The following is a 22,706-nucleotide window of genomic DNA, read 5'->3' on the forward strand; positions in this document are numbered from 1 at the left end:
ACACGAATATATATATATATATATATATATATATATATATATATATATATATATATATATATATATATTATGGGGTGAATTTGGGTGTATTCTAATGTTTTTATGAAGATGGAATTGATACTGTATATTATTTGAATATGAAGAGATTCTTAAGTTTTAAAACTATCTTGAGAACCTGTGATGAAATGTAGTTTTGGAACTAAAGCATTCTTTTGTGCTTTAGGTTTTGGAGGATTTGTAGAAGAATTATACCAATGTACTTAACTGTATACACAATGAGTTTCAAAAGCAGAAGACTCTGCTGCAAAGAAAAATTACAGGTGGTTAAATATTGAATTGTAGAAACATGGAAGAGTACAAGTACCAAAATATTTTGTTTCCCTTAAAGACAACACTTCAAAAAGATTATTCTGGTGAGTTGAGGAAAACAAGAACCTGAGCTATATAATTTGCATTACCTTAGACATATGTCTTTGAAGTTTAACTGTATTTTATGCCATCTTTGATCATTAGCTTTATAAAATGTAGTACTTCTATTCCTGTAGACTTCCAAATAAAATTTCATCAGCTTTTTACCTGTGGGAGCAAATTTCTCTTACAATGTTAATTAACTTTTATGAATAAAGATTTTGTAGGGGAAGCATGGGATGGGGACACATGCCTTTAATCCCAGCACTTGGGAGACAGAGGCCAGTGTGAGTTCAAGGCCAGCCTGGTCTACAAAGCAGCAGTTGCCTAAGACCAACTGTAAACACAACTATTTACATTACAATTCATATCAGTAAGGTCCAGGACATTCATGGCTACATAGTGAAAGCTTGATTCGAAAGAGAACAACAAAATGTAGGTTTGGGATTTAGAATAAGTCCATTTGTTATCAATCACAAAGCACAAAGGATGAGGCAGTGGGACACTAGGCAACATCTTACCCCACCTCATATTGTCAAGTTTCCACTGGAGAAGATGAGCTAATCAAGACTTACTTATAGAACATAGGTAAGATGTTACTGACAGAAATGTTGGTGACAACAGGGGTGGCCACACAACCTGCTGTGTTGTTGTGTACAGGATTAGGGAAACACACAGGTACATGTAGAGCATAGACAACTCTGAACCTGACTCCACTCCAGCACACAGCTTCATTTACATGACAGGGTTTATGTCTCCTGACCCTAGTGCTCAGTCTCAGTTTTCAACTAAAAACTCAGGGACAATCCAGCTCAAAATGTGCTCTGGTGACTTAACGCATGTCCTGGTCCTGTTCTGTCCTGAACAGAAGGTTTGGATGGGCAATGGAAACTTAGACGCTGTCAATGTGTGAGTGATCCTTCTTAGGATTCCATGACACAACATCAAGCTTCAAAAGATGAAGGTCAGGAGACAGCAGTTGTAATGCAGGCTTGAGTTCAGAGGGAAAAGCAGGAAGCCAGTCCTCACAGGAAGACAGCTTGTTTTGGTTTTCAGTATCTTGGTTATTGAAAAATCTTTTGAATCTATGAACTATGAGTGGGAGTTATTTCATCCCTGCCAATCTCTCTAGCAGTTGGAGCATTTCTTTGTGTATCTGGGGCTGATTAAAGGACAAAAGCCAAATTTAAAGCCTTGGCATTTTTAGGATCCATTGGGTCAAGAGGGTGTAAATTTGGAAAGATTTCAGTAATTCCTTGAGAAGTGCCCCATAAAACTCTTCTGGGCTGTGAAGATCCTTAGTGGTCATAGAAAAAAATTGTGATTTTTCAAGATGCATCCTGAATTACAGACATAACAAAGCACTGAAAAGTGTCTAGGTTCTGAGAACCAGCATATATATTGCAATCCCAATCAGGGTGCTTGGATGGGAAAGTTGCCTCAAAAGTGAGTAGCTTTTCCGTATTCATACAGTGGCTGAGGCCAAAAAGCATTCCCTGACTCTGCTAATTATATAATCCCTTTCCTCTGAAGTAGATAGTCAGAAGGAGCAGCTGCCAAACATTCAGGTAGATCAGTGAGTACAGAGGACAGACTGTGAATCTAAAAACAGGAAGTCTCCCTTCCTTATTTACCAAGAAAGTAAGCAAGAACTGCTAATTGATGCACACATATATAAAACATATGGCTTTCTTGCTTTTATAGAAAAATCCATTGGTCTTAGAATCCAAAAACTCAAAAATATTTGATAAAAGCAATAAACATTTCTTCATCCTCAGTACTTCCAATCTTACTAATGCTAACTACCTCAAACCTAATTTCTATAATCAGCCTAACTAAATTAATTGACTTTCCACTTTACGTGATCAAATCTATAAAATACTCATTCTCAGTTTGATCCCACTAACACCGTTCATTTAGTCAAACACAGAACCCATAATTATCTCCTAACATTCAATAACTATAAACTCAATAAAACTAACAATTAGCTTCAAAATAGACCTATTCTCCATTCTATTTTTATCCGTAGCCCTATATATAACTTGATCAATCATAGAATTCTCCTCATGATATACACACTCAGACCCACAATTAAACTGTTTTGTTAAATATCTCCCATTATTCTTATAATTACTATAATTATCTTAACCTCAGCTAACAACCTATTCCGACTCTTCATTGGCTTAGAAGGAGTAGGAATTAAATCATTCCTACTTTATGGCTGATGATATGGATGAACCGATGCATACACCAGAGCCCTACAAGCAATATTGTACAATCGCGTTGGAGATGTAGGACTAATAATAGCAATGACATGATTCTGCCTAAACACAAAATCCTGAGAACTACAACAAACACCATCCCTAAAACATCCAGAAATTCTACCACTCCTAGGGCTTCTAATTGCAGTCACAGTTAAATCAGCTCAATTCTGATTACCCCCATGACTCCCATCAACCATAGAAGGTCCAACACCAGTTTCATCCCTACTCCACTCAAGCACATTAGTAGTAGCAAGGATTTTCCTACTAATCCGATTTTACCTCCTAACCTCAAATAATAACCTTATACTAACATTAATACTATGCCTAGGCTTCCTCACACTATTCACAGCCATCTGTGCAATAACCCAAAATGATATCAAAAAAATTGTAGCATTCTCCACATCAAGTCAACTAGGGTTAATAATAGTCACTTTAGGAATTAGCCAACCATTCCTAGCCTTCCTACATATTTGCAACCATGCTTTTTTCAAAGCTATACTATTCATGTATTCTGGATCAATCATTCACAGTCTAAATGACGAACAAGACATCTGAAAAATAGTTAATATTATAAACATACTCCCCTTTACCTTATCCTGTTTAACTGCTGGAAGCTTAGCATTAATTGGTATACCTTTTCTTACAGGATTCTACTCAAAAGATTTAATCATTGAAGCCATTAATTCATCCTACACCAATGCCTGAACCCTTCTAATAACACTGATTGCCACATCCATAACAGACATTTACAGCATAAGAATCATTTACTTTGTTACCATGACTAATCCATTATTTCCTTCACTTATCTATAAACAAAAACAACCCAAAACTCATCAACCCCATTAAGTGCCTAGCGTTAGGAAGTATCCTTAGCAGGGTTGATCATTTTCCATAATCTACCCCCATCCAACATTCAAATCCTTACAATACCCTGATATGCCAAATTTTCAGCCCTAATTGTTACAATCCTGGGATTAACTATAACATTTGAACTTAATAATTTTACTACCGACTTCTCAAACAAAAAAACCATCAAACCTTTCACTCTTCTCAAACCTACTAGGATATTTCCCAACAATCATACAGGGACTTACTCCTGTAAAAACACTCAATATAAGCTTTCACACAGCAACAAATCTCCTTGATTTAATTTGACTAGAAAAATTAATCCCAAAATTCATCTCCACTTATAACATACACCTGTCAAAAATTATAAGCAACCAAAAAGGCCTTATTAAAATTTATTTTTATCATTCCTAATTTCACATTATTCACATCTTACTTTTCATTTAATTTTCCCGAGTAATTTTAACAATATCAAAAACACCAACAAATAATGATCACCCAGCTACAATCATTAATCAAGCAACACAACTATACATAGCTGCTATCCCAATACACTCCTCACCAACAATACCCATTTCATCAACCCTATAAACCACTCAATTATCTATACCATAAATTTCTACTCCAAACTCAACCGTCATATAACTACCCATCACACAAATCACCGCTAACTCCATTAACAACCATAAAACCAAAGACAGTGAAAAACCTGGAAAAAAAAAAAAAAGAAGCAGATACATCCAAGAGGAGCAGACGGGTGGAAATAATCAAACTAAGGGCAGAAATCAATCAATTAGAAACAAATAAAACTATCCAAAGAATCAATGAAACAAAAAGCTGGTTCTTTGAGAAAATCAACAAGATAGACAAACCCTTAGCCAAACTAACTAAAAAGCAGAGAGAAACTATCCAAATCAACAAAATCAGAAATGAAAATGGGGACATAACTACAGACACTGAGGAAATCCAAACGATTATTAGGTCATACTACAAAAGCCTATATGCCACAAAATTTGAAAATCTAAATGAAATGGATAACTTTCTTGACAGATTCCATCTACCAAAATTAAGTCAAGATCAGGTAGAAAGACTGAATAGCCCTATATCTCCCAAGGAAATTGAAGCAGTCATTAACAGTCTCCCCTCCAAAAAAAGCCCTGGACCAGATGGCTTCAGTGCAGAATTCTACAAGACCTTCAAAGAAGTGCTAACACCAATTCTCCTCAAACTATTCCACAAAATAGAAACAGAAGGAACACTACCAAACTCATTCTATGAAGCCACAGTCACCTTGATACCTAAACCACACAAAGATCCAACAAAAAAAGAGAACTTCAGACCTATCTCTCTTATGAACATTGATGCAAAAATACTCAATAAAATACTTGCAAACAGAATCCAAAAACACATCAAAGATATCATCCACCATGACCAAGTAGGCTTCATCCCAGGCATGCAAGGGTGGTTCAACATACGGAAATCCATCAATGTAATCCACCACATAAACAAACTGAAGGAGAAAAACCACATGATCATCTCCTTAGATGCGGAAAAAGCATTTGACAAAGTCCAACACCCATTCATGTTTAAAGTCTTGGAGAGATCAGGGATACAAGGCACATACCTAAAGATAGTAAAGGCAATATACAGCAAGCCTATAGCCAACATCAAACTCAATAGAGAGAAACTTAAATCAATCCCACTGAAATCAGGGACAACACAAGGCTGCTGATTGTCTCCATATCTCTTCAACATAGTACTTGAAGTCCTAGCCAGAGCAATAAGACAACTAAAGGAGATCAAGGGGATACAAATCAGAAAGGAAGAGGTCAAAGTGTCACCATTTGCCGATGATATGATAGTATACATGAGCGACCCCAAAGATTCAACCAGAGAACTCCTTCAGCTGATAAACACCTTCAGCAAAGTGGCAGGATACAAAATCAACTCGAAAAAATCAGAAGCCCTCTTGTATACCAAAGACAAAAAGGCTGAGAAAGAAATTAGGGAAACAACACCCTTCACAATAGCCACTAATAACATAAAGTACTTTAGTGTGACTCTAACCAAGCAAGTGAAAGACCTGTTTGAGAAAAACTTCAAGTCTCTGAAGAAAGAAATCGAAGAAGATATCAGAAGATGGAAAGATCTCCCTTGCTCATGGATTGGTAGGATTAACATTGTGAAAATGGACATACTAACAAAAGCAATCTACTGATTCAATGCAATTCCCACCAAAATAACAACTCAATTCTTTACAGACCTTGAAAAAAAGATTCTCAGCTTCATATGGAGAAACAAAAAACCCAGAATCTCCAAAACGATCCTGTACAACAACAGATCATCTGGAGGTATCTCCATCCCCGATCTCAAGCTGTACTACAGGGCAACAGTAATAAAAACTGCCTGGTATTGGCATAGAAACAGAAAGGAGGATCAATGGAACCGCATAGAAGACCCAGAAATAAACCCACCCACCTATGAATACTCAATATTTGACAAAGAAGCCAAATCCATTCAATGGAAAAAAGACAGCATCTTCAACAAATGGTGCTGGAACAACTGGATGTCTACATGCAGAAAAATGAAAATAGATCCATATTTATCACCCTGCACAAAACTAAAGTCAAAGTGGATCAAGGACCTCAACATAAAACCAGATAATCTAAATCAGTTGGGAAAAAAAGTGGGGAACAGCTTAGAACTCATTGGCACAGGAGACAACTTCCTGAACAGAACACCAACAGCACTGGCTCTAAGAGCAACAATCAATAAATGGGACCTCATGAAACTGAAAAGCTTCTGTAAAGCAAAAGACCCTGTCATTAAAATAAATAGACAGCCTACAGATTGGGAAAGAATCTTCACCAACCCTTTATCTGACACAGGGCTAATATCCAGTATATATAAAGAACTAAAGAAGCAGAAAAGCAAGAAACCAAGTAATCCAATTAAAAAATGGGGAACAGAGCTAAACAGAGAATTCTCGAAAGAGGAACATCGAATGGCAGAGAAACACTTAAAGAAATGCTCAACCTCATTAGCCATTAGGGAAATGCAAATCAAAACGATCCTGAGATTTCACCTTACACCCATCAGAATGGCCAAGATGAAAAACTCAAGTGATAGCACATGCTGGAGAGGTTGTGGAGAAAAGGGAACCCTCCTCCATTGCTGGTGGGAATGTATACTGGTACAACCACTTTGGAAGCCAATCTGATGCTTTCTCAGACAACTAGGAGTAGTGCTACCTCAAGATACAGCTATACTACTCCTAGGTATATACCCAAAATTTGCTCAAGTACACAACAAGGACATTTGTTCAACCATGTTCGTAGCAGCTTTATTTGTAATAGCCAGAACTTGGAAACAACCCAGATGTCCATCAACGGAGGAATGGATACAGAAATTGTGGTATTTTTACACAATGGAATACTACTCAGCAATCAAAAAGGAGGAAATCATGAAATTTGCAGGCAAGTGATGGGATCTAAAAAAGATCATTCTCAGTGAAGTATCCCAGAAGGAGAAAGACAAACATGGTATATACTCGCTTATATAGACCTACAAGATATGAAAAACATAATGAAATCTACACACCTAAAGAAGATAATCAAGAAAGTGGACACAGGTGAAGATGATCAATCTTCATTTAGAAAGACAAATGGAATGTGCATTGAACGTATGACAGGAGTCTACCACAAAAGGCAGCTGAAAGACTCTACCTAGCAGTGTTTCAAAGCAGACACTAAGACTCATAACCAAACCATGGCAGAGTGCAGGGAATCATATGAAAGAAGGGGAGTTAGTATGATATGGAAAGGATAGGAGCTCTACAAGGACCAAATATATCCGGGCACAGGGACTTTTCTGAGACTGACACTCAACCAAGGACCATCTATAGATATAACCTAGAACTTCTGCTCGGATGTGGCCCGTGGTAGCTCAGTAACCAAGTAGTTTTCCAAAGTAAGGGGAACAAGGACTATTTCTAATAGGATCTCAAGGGCAAGCTCTTTGACACCCCCCCCCAAAGGGGAGGAGCAGTCCTGTTAGGCCACAGAGGAGGACTTTGCAGCCAGCCCTGAAGATACATGATAAAACAAGGTCAAATGAAAGGGGAGGAGGGGAGGAGGTCCTCCAATATCAGTGGACTTGGAAAGGGGCAGGGAGGAGACCAGGGAGAGAGTGTGGGGTTGGGGAGGGAATGAGGGAGCGGGATACAGCTGGGACACAGAGTTAACAAAATGTAACTAAAAAGAAAAATAAAATTAAAAAAAAGTTATTCAATCAGAACTTCAAGTCTCCAGATATTCCTCAGAAGCCATAGCAGTAGTATAACCAAAAACAGCCCTCAGACCTCCCAAGTAATTAAAAAAACAAAACAAAACAGCCAAACCTATAAAAGGTCCACCATAACCTAAAACAATTAGACAACCTAAACAACCACTAAGTACTAAAACTAACCCGCCATAAATAGGAGAAGGCTTCAAAGCCACCCCGATACAACCCATCAAAAACAATAAACTCAAAATAAATATATAATTAGTCATTATTCTTACATAGCATTAAACTATGACGAATGACATGAAAAATCATCGTTGTTATTCAACTATAAGAACACTAATGATAAATAACCGAAAAACTCACCCACTATTAAAAATAGTTAACCACTCATTCATTGACCTCCCCACCCCTCCCAACATTTCATCTTGATGAAACTTTGGATCATTACCAGGAATCTACTTAATTATCCAAATTGCCACAGGCCTATTTTTAGCCATACAATATACAGCAGACACAACAACATTCTCATCAGTATCACACATCGGCCGAGATGTAAACTAAGGATGATTAATTCGTTATATACATGCAAAGGGAGCCTCAATATTCTTTATCTGCCTATTCATCCACATTGTACGAGGAATCTACTATGGATCTTATATTTTCACCGAAACATGAAACATCGGAGTAATCCTTCTATTTGCCGTAATAACCACCGCATTTATAGGCTACGTATTACCATGAGGACAAGTATCCTTCTGAAGAGCCACAGTCATTACAAATTTATTTTCAGCAATCCCATCCATCAGACCAACAATTATAGAATGAATTTGAGGAGGATTCTCAGTAGACAAAGCCACCCTGACAAGTTTTTTCACATTCCACTTTATCCTACCATTCATCATCACTGCCCTGGTCCTAGTACACCTTTTATTTCGTATTATTTCAGTAATACAAAACTGGATCTAATAATCCAATGGGCATCAACTCAAATGCAGATAAGATCCCCTTCCATCCATACTACACAGTCAAAGACTTATTAGGTGTAATTATATTAATCTTATTCTTCATACTCATAGTGTTTTTCTTTCCTGACTCTCCGGAGACCCAGACAACTATACACCAGCCAACCCACTAAACACCCCACCCCACATTAAACCTGAATGATACTTCCTATTTGCCTACATTATCCTTCGCTCAATCTCTAACAAACTAGGAGGTGTCCTAGCTCTAGTACTTTCAATCCTCATTTTAATAATTTTACCGCTAATCTACACATCAAAACAACGAAGTCTCATATTCGGACCAATCTCTCAAATATTATATTGAATTGTAGTAGCTAATCTTGTGATCCTTACATGAATTGGAGGTCTACCAGTAGAACACCCCTTCATTATCATTGGCCAACTAGCTTCAATCAGTTATTTCTCAATTATTCTAATCTCCCTACCAATTGCAGGAATTATTGAAGATAATATATTAAAATGATACAATCTATGTCCTGATAATATAATTACTACTTTAGTCTTGTAAACCAAGAATGAAGACATCAAGAAGGAAGGGTGGCACCCTCTGCTATCAACACCCAAAGCTGACATTATGCTTAAACTACTTCTTGAAATTTATTTTGTACATAATATTATCTAGTACACAATACTTTTTATATGTATATCGTACATTAAATTATTTCCCACTAGCATATAAGCAAATATAATACATTAATGTAATAAAAACAATACTTACATATCAATTAACTATTTTAATCAACATGTCTAATAATAAAAACAAAAACATTAATACTCATCAATTATTACTGTAAATCGTCCATACCCCATTAAGTGATAACCCTGCTTTTCCAAATGAATATCCCCCACCCCATGTGGTTTATATATCTACTATCCTCTGTGAAATCAACAACCCACCCACCAGTATTCCTCTTCTTGCTCCAGGCCCATTAAACTTAGGGGTAGCTACACTGAAACTTTATCAGACATCTGGTTCTTACTTCAGGGCCATAGAATGTTTAATCGCCCACTCGTTCCCTCAAATAAGACATCTCGATGGTATCGGGTCTAATCAGCCCAGGACCAACATAACTGAGATTCAATGCATTTGGTAATTTTTCTTTTTTGGATGCCATGATTGAACATCGCAGTCAGAGGCGTGGTGCCCTCAGCTCACAGTAAAGCTGGACTTCCTATTCAAGCATCATCTGTCTGCATAAACAAATTCCGACAATATTAGACTTACTGTATTCAAGATATATTACTTAATGATTTTTAGACACAAATATTAATCAATTTATCCAACAAACTCCCTTACTCTCCCTTCTTGACAAACCCCTAAGACAAGCAGGTTACCTTCCCTTACATGATTAAAAAAATGACTTATTTTTAAGTTTTAGTAAAAATTTCCAAAAATTCTAACTAAGCAATTTCCCACTTAAATTTTTCTTTACTGGAAAATTCACATTTACAACTTTCACTTTAGTAATACTAATTTAATAACATTAGTAAATATTAACTTATTATTAATTCTACACTTACAATTTTTAAAGGCATGTAAACTTAAATGCTTGTTAATGTAGCTTAATATTAAAGCAAAGAACTGAAAATGCTTAGATGGACTTTTTAATCCCATAAACATAAAGGTTTGGTCCTGGCCTTATAGTTAATTCTAGGTAAGTTTACACATGCAAATCTCCACGAACCTGTGCCTAATCCCTTAGAAATTATTTTCAAACCTACAGAGAAACTATCAAGCACATATAAATAGCTAAAGACATTTTGCCCAGCCACACCCCCACGGGATTCAGCAGTGATAAAAATTTAGCAATAAACGAAAGTTTGACTAAGCTATACCTTAAAGTGTTGGTAAATTTCGTTCCAACCACCACCGTCATAAGATTAACTCAAACTAACTACCCTTAGGTGTAAAACGTGTTACTTCAATATTATAATAGAATTGAAACCCAATAAATGTGCAGAAGTTCATCATTAGGACCTAAATTCTCCCAGGAAGGTAATGCTAATATATTCATACACGATAGCTAAAATCCAAACTGGGATTAGATACCCCACTATGCTTAGCCTTAAACATAAATAATTTCCTTAACAAAATTATTTGCCAGAGAACTACTAGCCATTACTTAAAACTCAAAGGACTTGGCGGTGCTTTATATCCATCTAGAGGAGCCTGTTCTATAATAAATAAACCCTGTTCCACCTTACCACCTCTTGCTAAATCAGTTTATATACCGCCATCTTCTGTAAACCCTAAAAAGGAATGCAAGTAAGCGAAAGAACAAACATGAAAACTTTAGGTCAAGGTGTAGCCTATGAGTTGGAAAGTAATGGGCTACATTTTCTTACAAAGAACATCATGATGACTTTTATGAAACTTAAAAGATCAAGGAGGATTTAGTAGTAAATTAAGAATAGAGAGCTTAATTGAATTGAGCCATGAAGCATGCACATACCACCCATCACCCTTTTCTAATAACAAGTAAATATAAATACATAATTTTACATAAACAATTTATAAGAAGAGGTAAGTCGTAACAAGGTAAGCATACTGGAAAGTGTGCTTGGATCAATCACAGTGTAGCTTAAATTTAAAGCATCTGGCCTACACCCAGAAGAATTCATGAACATGAACACTTTGAACTAAACCTAGCTCTATGAAGAAAAAAATACAACCATAACTTTACCCAGAAACCAAACCATTCAGCCTAATTAAAGTATTAAAGAAAGAAATTTTACATAGAAGCTATAGAAAAAGTACCGCAAGGGAAAGATGAAAGAAATCTTCATAGTAAAAATAAGCAAAGATTTTCCCTTGTACCTTTTGCATTATGAGTCAATTAGAAATACACTAACTAAGAGAATTTTAGCTAGAACCCCCAAACCCAAACGAGCTACCTAAGAACAATTTTATGAATGAACCTGTCCATGTAGCAAAATGATGGGAAGATTTTTAGGTAGAGGTGAAAAGCCTAACGAGCGTGGTGATAGCTGGTTACCCAACAACGAATTTTAGTTAAACTTTAAGCTTACCACAGGAAATCTCAATGTAAAGTTAAAATATAGCCTAAAAAGGTACAGCTCTTTAGGCAAAGGATACAGCCTTTAGTAGTGAATAAACGATAAATAAAAACCATAGTTGGCCTAAAAGCAGCTGCCAATAAAGAAAGCATTTAAGCTCAAAATCAACAAAAATTTAATCCCCCCAAAAGATAACAATTCCTATAATTTAAATTGTGTCAATCTATAAACTTATGGATGAGACATTGTTGACATGAGTAACAAGAATTTAATTCTCCAAGCACAAGCGTATAACAACCCGGATAACCATTGTTAACTAATCAACTATATAATCAATATATAATATATATAATATAAATATATATATTGATAATATATAATATATATTATATAAATATATATATCGATTATATATAAATATATTGAATATATATAAATATATATAAATCAATATATATAAATACATATATATATATTTAAATGTTAGTCTGTCACAGGAGTGCAACAAAGGAAAGATAAAAAGAAATAAAAGTAACTAGGCAAACAAAAACCCTTCCTGTTTACCAAAAACATCACTTCTAGCATTCCAAGTATTAGAGGCATTGCCTGCCCAGTGACTAAGGTTAAACGGCCACAGTATTCTGACTGGGACTACAATGAACAGCTAAAGGAGCATTTAACTGTCTCTTATTTCTTATCTGTGAAACTGACCTTCCCGTGAAGAGGCAGGAATAACAAAACAAGACGAGAAGACCCTATGGAGCTTAAATTTATTAATTTAATTTCAACAACTCACAATCTAATGAAACAAAAACTGAAAACTAAATTAATGATTTGTGTTGGGGTGACCTCGGAGAATAAAAAAAAAATCCTAAAGATTGTAATTCGTGCCAACCACCCTTAATTCCTATAATTATGGCTGATGGGTCAAAATAAACACGCTTATCATAATTGACCCATCACTTGGTTGATGAACCAAATTACCCTAGGGATAACAGCGCAATCCTGTTTAAGAGTTCATATAGAAAACAGGATTTATGACCTCGATGTTGGATCAGGATGTCCCAATGGTGCAGCAGCTATTAATGATTTGTTTGTTCAACGATTAAAATCCTATGTGATCTGAGTTCAGACCGGAGTAATCCAGTTTCTATCTATTAACAATTTCTCCCAGTATGAAAGGACAAGAGAAATGGAACCAACTAGAAAATAGAGCTCTTAAATTAATTAATAAATCCATCTAAATTTAGTAATTAAGTCTAAACCCATATCTAGACAAGATGATTAGAGTGGCAGAACCAGGCTAATGCATAAGACTTAAAACCTTATTTATAGAGTTCCAAACCCACTCTCTAATAGTGCATTTAATAAACATTCTCCTATTCCTTATTCCAATTCTCATCGCTATAGCATTCCTAACACTAGGAGAATGAAAAATCCTAGTCTATATACAAATACAAAGAGGACCAAACATAGTAGGACCTTACGGAATACTACAACCATTTGCAGACACTATAAAACTAATCATTAAAGAGCCCTTATGACCATTAGGAATCTCAACCTCTCTATTGATAATCACACTCACAGTATCTTTAACACTAGCGTTAAGCTTATGAATCCCGCTTCCTTTACCTCACCCACTAATCAACCTAAACCTAGGAATACTTTTTATCCTAGTCATATCCAGCTTTTCAGTCTATTTAATTCTATGATCAGGATGAGCTTCAAATTCAAAATACACCCTATTTGGAGCCCTTCGAGCAGTAGCCCAATTTCCTATGAAGTAACCATAGCCATCATCCTGCTTTCCACATTTCTTTTTTTGTTTGTTTGTTTCTTTTTTATTGTTTATTATTATTAGTTACATTTTAATAACTCTGTATCCCGCTCCCTTATTCCCTCCCAATTCCTTTCTCCCTCTCTCATCTCCTCCCTGCCCCTTTCCAAGTCCACTGATTGGGGAGGACCTCCTCCCCTTTTGTCTGGGCCTGTTTTATCAGGTATCTTCAGGGATGGCTGCAAAGTCCTCCTCTGTGGCCTAGCAGGACTGCTCCTCCCTTGGAGGTTGGGGAGGTCAAAGAGCCTGCCATTGAGTTCCTGTCAGAGATAGTCCCTGTTCCCCTTACTATGGGAAACCAATTGGGTATTGAGCTACCACGAGCTTCGTCAGAGTAAAGTTTCTAGGTTATATCCATTGATGGTGTTTGGTTGGAGAAACAGTTTCAGAAAAAAAAACCCTGTGCCCAGATATATTTGGTCCTTGTGGGGCTCCTATCCTTTCCCTGTCATACTAACTCCCCTTCTGTCAAAGGTTTGGTTATGAGTCCTAGTATGTGTTTTGAAATGCTGCTTGGTAGGGTCTTTCAGATGCCTTCTGCGGTAGACTCCTGTCAGCTCACAACTGTCTGTAATGGCAATTCCACATTTCTAATAAGCGGATCCCTCTCCCTACAAACCCTAATTATCACCCAAGAAGCAACATGACTTATTTTCCCAGCATGACTCATAGCCATAATATGATTTATCTCAACCCTAGCAGAAACCACCGAAGCCATTCGACTTAACAGAAGGAGAATCAGAATTAGTCTCAGGGTTTGATGTAGAATACGCTGCAGGACAATTCGCTCTATTCTTTATAGCTGAATACACCAGCATTATCTTAAAAAAATGCCATCTCATCAATTGTTTTCCTGGGCCCATTCCAAAACAACACTCTTCCTGAAATTTACACTACTAATTTCATATTAAAAACACTATTCTTAACCATCCTATTTTTATGGATTCAAGCATCTTACCCTCGATTCCAATATGACCAACTCATACACCTCCTACGAAAAAATTTCCTACCACTCACCCTAGTACTTTGCACATGATATTAATCTTTATAGCAAGCATCCCACCCCGTATGTAGAAATATGTCTGACAAAAGAGTTACTTTGATGGAGTAAATCATAGAGGGATACATCAAACAGGGGGATAGTTAGGACTTGAGGCTTATCCAAAAAGGAGGTCCTCCAGTTATACAGATCAGAAGTAGAGAAAGGAACATGTACTAGTGATTTCCCCCTGCCCAGTAGGTAGTGGGTCTTATGACAATGGTAAAACAAATGTCCAGACATGTGTCAGGTCCAGAGCCTCATGGGCTTTTAAAGTTGCAAGCCAAAGGCAGTGAAGGAAGTAGAGGAAGTTGGGGAAAATTGCATATCTCCAATAGGAGGGATAGTGATGCTCACAGAGAGATAATGGAATTGAACACAATACAGATCGAGAGCGGGAAGTGAAAAAATTTAGGATGGGGGTAAGGGGCAGAGGAGGAAAGAGTGGGATGCAATGTTACAGAGGGTCCTTAGACTGGGGGATGGAGGAAGAATCTGGAGGAGATGGAGAAGTTACAGATGATAGAGATGAATGTGGGCTCTAGGAACGAATGCACAACCTTTTTTGGAGAGTGCACATCTCCATATTCTTCCTGAAACCATAGCATACATTGAAGGGGTAAGGGTTTAGAGCTTGTACAACCACTCTAGAAAGCAATCTGACGCTTTCTCAGAAAACTAGGAATAGCGCTTCCTCAAGATCCAGCTCTACCTCTCCTAGGCATATACCCAAAAGAGGCTCAAGTACACAATAAGGACATTTGCACAACCATGTTTGTAGCAGCCTTATTTATAATAGCCAGAAGCTGGAAACAGCCCAGATGCCCTTCAGTGGAGGAATGGATGCACAAATTGTGGTATGTCTACACAATGGAATATTACTCAGCAATAAAAAACAAGGAAATCATGAAATTTGCAGGTAAATGGTGGGATCTGGAAAAGATCATTCTGAGTGAGCTATCCCAGAAGCAGAAAGATGCACACAGTATATACTCACTCATATAGACATATAATATAGGATAAACCTATTAAACCTATGTACACCTAAAGAAACTAATCAAGAGGGAGGACTCTTGCTAAAATGTTCAATCCCTGTGCAGAAAGGCAAAGAAGAAGGAGAAAATAGGGAACAAATCAGGAGCCTGACACAGAGGGCCTCTGAAAGGCTCTGCCCTGCAGACTATCAAAGTAGATACTGAGACTTATGGGCAACCTTTGGGCAGAGTGCAGGAAATCTTAGGAAAGAAGGAGGAAATAGTAAGATCTGGAGAGGACAGGAACTCCACAAGGAGAGCAACAGAACCAAAATATCTGAGCACAGGGGTCTTTCCTGAGACTGATACTCCAACCAAGGCCTATGCATGGAGAGAACCTAAGACCCCTTCACAGATGTAGCCCATGACAGTTCAGTATACAAGTGGGTTCCATTATAAAAGGAACAGGGACTGTCTCTGACATGAACTGATTGGCCTGCTCTTGAATTACCTCCCCCTGAGGGGGAAGCAGCATTACCAGGCCACAGAAGACACTGCAGATACTCCTGATGAGACCTAATTGACTAGGATCAGAAGAAAGGAAAAGAAGACCTCTCCTATGGACTTGGGGAGGGGCATGCATGCAGAATGTGGAGGAAGGGAGGGATTGGGACAGGAGGAGGGAGGGAAACACAGGGGGGATACAAAGTGAATAAAGTGTAATTAATAAAGAATTAAAAAATTAAAAAAAACAGTTTAGAGGTGGTGGTCCTCATTTTAGGAGAAAAATTATGTGACTTGAATGAGTAAAAGATTAATGTGAACAACCTGGGAGCACTAACAATGAAGAGAATATTACTGCACTGAAAAAAACAGCAGCCATACCAGACCTCTCCAACTATGAAAGACCTGCCACAGCTTCCCCAGTGTTGGAACAAGTGAGAATCCACGATGCACGTCCACTTCAATGACTGGAAATTTCTTATGCGAAATGTTTGTTGTTGTTTTGGGTTTGTAGAAAAAATTAAAAAAAAATATTAATAATCAACAAACAGCAAACAATGGCTCCATAGGGTGCCACCTAGGGGCCAAATCTGGAGAAACTTGCCGGTTCTCAGTTGAGGGCTTCCAAAGAGCAGCTCAGCTTGCTTTTCCTAGGTACCAACAACAGAAAAGGGTTTGTGTTCAGGCGAAAATACAGAAACAACAGCAGAAAATCAAGAAACCTAATTAACTCCTTAGGCTAAACTTGCAGTACTTGCATTCAATCACTAACACACAGATGCCCAGGCATTCACTCAAGCCAAAGCAAAACCAGGTGTTTTTTTGGGAGGGTCAGCAATGGATTTGAGGTGGCCTGCTAACATTCGTTTTCTTGGAAAACTCAGCAGTGTCTTCCAGACACTACATGGCAATTATTTTAAATTTTCATTTCCTCTTAGTTGTTTCATCTTTATGTTTAACCTTGCACAAACATCAAACTGTTTACTGGAGGCCAGGCTTGTAGACAGTACAGGAGGGGTGAAGACAAAAACCACTTCCCAGTGATAGTCAAGCTCTCAAATGCCACTGATGCATGGATGCACTTATATTTCATGAAAGAGAGAGGAGAAATTTCATGCAGTGCAGATGTGAGATATTCTGATGCCCTTTACCTTTGGAAAATCAATATGGACTTCAAGCTTTGATGTTTCCACAGGATTCATAGCTAATAAAAGCTACTCCTATCTCATGAATTCAGTCACAAAGCATATTTTAGCACATGCTAGCATTCCCATTTCAGTGATCAAATGAATTTCTAATAGAATGTTGAGAAACTTAATCCCTACTATTGAAACTATAGCAAAGCAATAGTACTGTGCCAGGACGTTGTTTACAAGATTCTTTAGAGATCTGCCACTAATGTTTACCAAAAACTATTCTAACAGCTGGGTGATTTCAAAAAGACTCAACACATTTGAGGTTCCATGGCAGAGAATACACTTTTGCGTATGGACAATAATGAATTAGACCTGAATGCAATTGGTTTCTTCTACATTCAAGACACAATGGGGCACATATTGAAATGACAGGACATCATTCAAAAGAAGCCTATGTCATGAAAAATTCCACAAAAAAAAGCAAACAAACAAATAACCCAAGAATGCTTAAAAAAAAGTCCTGAATTCATTTACCTTTTCTGTTCTCAGCCATACTACTTTATTTCACAAGGGAGTAACACCCAGTAGTAAGAGTGGAAAAGATTGATAAGGATGGGTTAATGCAACATGTCAACGGGAATCATAGACACCACTCTCCAAGAATAGTGTAGTTGAATGCTGTCTACTGCAATCACGTTAACTGTGTCATATAACGCAAGTGTGTAACCAGGAAGAGTATGGAGAGAATCCAGACTAAAAAACATACAAGGTTCCACAACTCCAGTTCTTCCATCGAGTCTGGTAATACAGGCCTATAATGAAAAATGATGACAATGAACATTCAGATGGATAACCCTCCACAGAAGGCCCTCCAAAGCCCCTCAGATCCAAACAGCAGGTATGTCACACTATCATGGCTCTGATCCTTGACACACAGGAAATGCCTGGGAACTAAGTCAAGACATCTGAGTCACCATACCCCACAGTCTGATTAAACTAGGGAAACAGGAGGAGTCCTGGGTGTCTGCCCTTCATGCTGCCCAATGTGTGCTCACACTCTACTTCCATGGTCTTACATTTCGTCTCAGGCTGTACTGACCGAAGTCTTGATTGTCTTCATCAGCAGGCTGAACACCTCAAACCCACCACACTCAGGGTTTCCCCACTATTGCCTCATAGCCAAGACACTCTTCTAACTGCTGTCCACAGAACAGCCTAACATCGAGTAAAGCTCACAGCTTAGGAACTGAGTATGTGTTTGTTCTACATAACTTTCTGCTTATTTCCTTTTCAGTCAGTGAACAAACGTGTATATAAGTACATGCACTTTGGCAGGGGATATACTGCCACACATACCAAACAAAACCCTGGGTGAGAAAGGAATAAGTAAGGATTGGTAGGCAGCCACCTACCTATGAAGTAACTTACCCTTTGCATATTCCGAGAGCTAAGTGGCCTCACAGAGTCAATGTTGATATATGAAGTTCCTGGGTCCTCTCTCTTGCTTAGTTTCTTTAGATGTACAGATTTTAGTGGATTTATCCTATGTTGTATGTCTATATGAGTGAGTATATACTGTGTGTGTCTTTTTGCTTCTGGGACAACTCACTCAGGATGATCCTTTCCAGGTCCCACCATTTACCTGTAAATTTCATGATTTCCTTATTTTTCATTGCTGAGTAATACTCCATTGTATAGATGTACCACAATTTCTGTATCCATTCTTCAATTGAGGGGCATCTGAGTTGTTTCCAACTTCTGGCTATCACAAATAAAGCTGCTACAAACATGGTTGAGCAAATGTCCTTATTGTGTACTTGAGCTTCTTTTAGATATATGCCTAGGAGTGGTATGGCTGGATCTTGAGGAAGCACTATTCCTAGGTGTCTGAGAAAGCACCAGATTGATTTCCAGAGTGGTTGTACCAGTTTACATTCCCACCAGCAGTGGAAAGGGGTTCCCCTCTGTCTGCAACCTCTCCAGCATGTGTTGTCACTTGAGTTTTTCAACTTGGCCATTTCAATAGGTGTAAGGTGAAATCTCAGGGTTGTTTTGATTTGCATTTCCCTAATGGCTAATGATATTGAGCATTTCTTTAAGTGTTTCTCTGCCATTCGATATTCCTCTACAGAGAATTCTCTGTTTAGCTCTGTTCCCCATTTTTTAATTGGATTACTTGGTTTGCTGCTTTTCAGCTTTTTTAGTTCTTTATATATACTGGATATTAGCCATCTGTCAGATAAAGGGTTGGTAAAGATTCTTTCCCAATCTGTAGGCAGTCACTTTGTTTTAATGACGGTGTCGTTTGATTTACAAAAGATTTTCAGTTTCATGAGGTCCCATTTATTGATTGTTGCTCTTAGAGCCTGTGCTGTTGGTATTCTGTTCAGGAAGTTGTCTCCTGTGCCAATGAGTTCAAAGCTCTTCCCCACTTTTTCTTCTAAGTGGTTTAGTGTGTCTGGTTTTATGTTGAGGTCTTTGATCCACTTGGACTTTAGTTGTGTGGAGGGTGATAAGTATGAATCTATTTGCATTTTTCTACATGTAGACATCCAGTTGGACCAGCACCATTTGTTAAAGATGCTGTCTTTTTTCCATTGTATGCTTTTGGGTTCTTGGTCAAAAATCAAGTATTCATAGTTGTGTGGGTTTATTTCCGGGTCTTCTATTTGGTTCCATTAATCCTCCTTTCTGTTTCTATGCCAATACCATGCAGTTTTTATTAGTATTGTTTTGCAGTACAGCTTGAGATCAGGAGTGGAGATACCTCCCAATGAGATGATCTGTAGTTGTACAGGATCATTTTGGAAATTCTGGTTGTTTTTTGTTTTTCCATATGAAGTTGAGAATTTTTCTTTCAAGGTCTGTAAAGAATTGTGTTGGTATTTTGATGGGAATTGCATTGAATCTGTAGATTGCTTTTGGCAGAATGTCCATTTTCACTATGTTAATCCTACCAATCCATGAGCATGGAAGTTCTTTCCATCTCCTAATCTCTCCAAGACTTTAAATATGAATGGGTGTTGGATTTTTTCGAATGCTTTTTCTGCATCTAAGGAGAAATAAAACAATTCAAATGAGACCACAACCTGATTATTTTAGAAAATCAACAAGATAGACAAACCCTTAGCCAAACTAACTAAAAGACAGAGAGAAACTATCAAAATCAACAAAATCAGAAACAAAAAGGGGGACATAATGACAGACACAGAGGAAAACCAAACAGTCCTTAGGTTTTACTACAAAAGTTTATATGCCACAAAATGTGAAAACCTAAATGAAATGGACAATTTTCTTGAGAGATTCCACTTACCAAAATTAAACCAATGTCAGGTATAAAGATTGAATAGTCCTATATCCCCCAATGAAATAGAAGCAGTCATCAAAAGTCTCCCTTCCAAAGAAAGCCCAGGGTCAGATGGTTTCATCACAGAACTCGACCAGCCATTCAGAGAAGAGCTAACTCCAATTGTCTTCAAACTATTCCACAAAATAGAAACAGAAAGAACATTACCAAACTTATTCTCTGAAGCCACAGTCACTTTGATACCTGAACCACACAAAGACCCAACAACAACAAAAAAGTGAGAACTTCATATGTATCTCTCTTATCAACATTGATGCAAAAATACTCAGTAAAAGACTTGCAAACCAAATCCAAGAACACATAAAAGATATCCACTATGACCAAGTAAGCTACATCCCAGGCATGCAGGTGTGGTTCAATATACAAAAATCCATCAATGTAATCCAACATATATACAAACTGAAGCATAAACCATTGTTTTTTGGAAAGTATGCTAAATTTGTATTTTAGCGTTTGATTCATGTCTGAAATATTTTACTTTATTATACAATGTTATTTGTGCATTATTTACAATGTTTTTGAAAACTGGAATATATAATGACCATTGTTTGAGTACTGATACATTTTCACTGTTGAAAACTGTGTTTTACAATTTAGAACCCAAGAGGAAACATTATGGGTTATAACTGAACAAGCCTTTTGTGCTTTAGATGATGAATTCAAGGAGGAGAGTAATGATAAACTATGTACTGCTTCATTAACTGAATTTAAGGAAGAAATAGCTGTGTATCAAAATAAATGTATGATGGAGATTGTGAGTTATATTTTGAAAGCTGGAAATTATGTAATTTGGCATAAATTTAAGTGTTTTATTTACTAAAATATGCATAACAACTAAAAGTTTATCATATTTATTTTCAACCTCGATGAGACAGCAGAAGGAAGAGATTGCAAAGATTCAATCCATACTATATGATTGGTTTTTTGAAGCATACTTGAACCTGCATGGTATAGCATAATTATAATATTAACTAAAGCACATGTCTTTACAGTGGAAATAAGGCTTAACTAAAATCTAAACATGTACATGACTAGCAGCTATTATGGTGTATCAAAGTTTTAACTCTTTTGTTTTCAATTAGTGGGAGTTTTTTCTCTCACTAAGTGATTTTTAATTTACTGTTATATATGTATATCACTTATCTCAAAATTGAACATGTCTACTACCTCTTAATGGAAAAGCAACAGCAAAAGGTTACATTCTCAAAGCTGTTTTAATCTGTATTAATGAACAATAATAAAATGCAAAAAGGCGCGTGACTTGCAACTATTCCTCTGTAGCAAATTTTAATTCTTTTCTTGTAATAGTGAACGTTTTTCTCCAACACTATCAAACAATGTTATCAATAAAATGTCACTTAAGTTTAGGTTTTGGCTATTATGAAATGTCAAATGGAGCATTGTACAATCATCTGGGGATTTTTGTGTGTTTCCTTGTTTTGTGTCAGAGTCTAACCATGTTTCCCAAACAAGTCTTGAACTCAAGTTCTCAAGTGATCTTCACATCTCAACCTTCCAGATAACTTTTACTGTAGGTGTGTGCCACAACACTGAGCTTCTTTTTGTCTTGAAGGAAAATACTTGGTTTTACAGGTCTGTCCTCTTCTGTGTGCTTATTAAAATACAAAGCCAATTCTAGGGAAATAAATTATTCTATGATATATAAAATTTACTTTAAAAATACCCTTAAATTTTGTCTAAAAATAATTTAATTTACCATATATGCTTGCTTGCTGCCATACTCCCTGCCATGATAATAATGGACAGATCCTCTGAAACTGTGAGCAAGAATGAATGAAATGCTTTTCTTTATAAGAGTTGCTTATGGTGTCTTTTCATAGCAATAGTACAATCACTAGCACAGGGATCAATGTCAATATTTTAGAAGGGACAATGGAGGAATGAAATTCAAACTGTCTCAAACCCAGGTGTGAGATACTATGAGTCAGACTTCAGCCAAAACTCTATTAATAACCTGACCTCCATAAGCCCCTACTTTAACTT

At 37.1% G+C, this 22,706-nt stretch overlaps 1 protein-coding gene across 1 annotated transcript; it reads left to right on the forward strand.

Annotated features, from left to right (window-relative positions):
* The first annotated feature begins 346 nt into the window (after window positions 1–346).
* Window positions 347–3,377, forward strand: LOC129676894 (NADH-ubiquinone oxidoreductase chain 5-like). Its single transcript, XM_055607412.1, is given in 2 exon segments — window positions 347–413; window positions 2,872–3,377. Coding segments are annotated over 2 exon segments (573 nt in total).
* Window positions 3,378–22,706: the final 19,329 nt, after the last annotated feature.

The sequence above is a fragment of the Psammomys obesus genome, unplaced genomic scaffold (assembly GCF_907164565.1).
Source record: "Psammomys obesus unplaced genomic scaffold, mPsaObe1.curated_primary_1811, whole genome shotgun sequence".
NCBI lineage: Eukaryota > Metazoa > Chordata > Mammalia > Rodentia > Muridae > Psammomys > Psammomys obesus.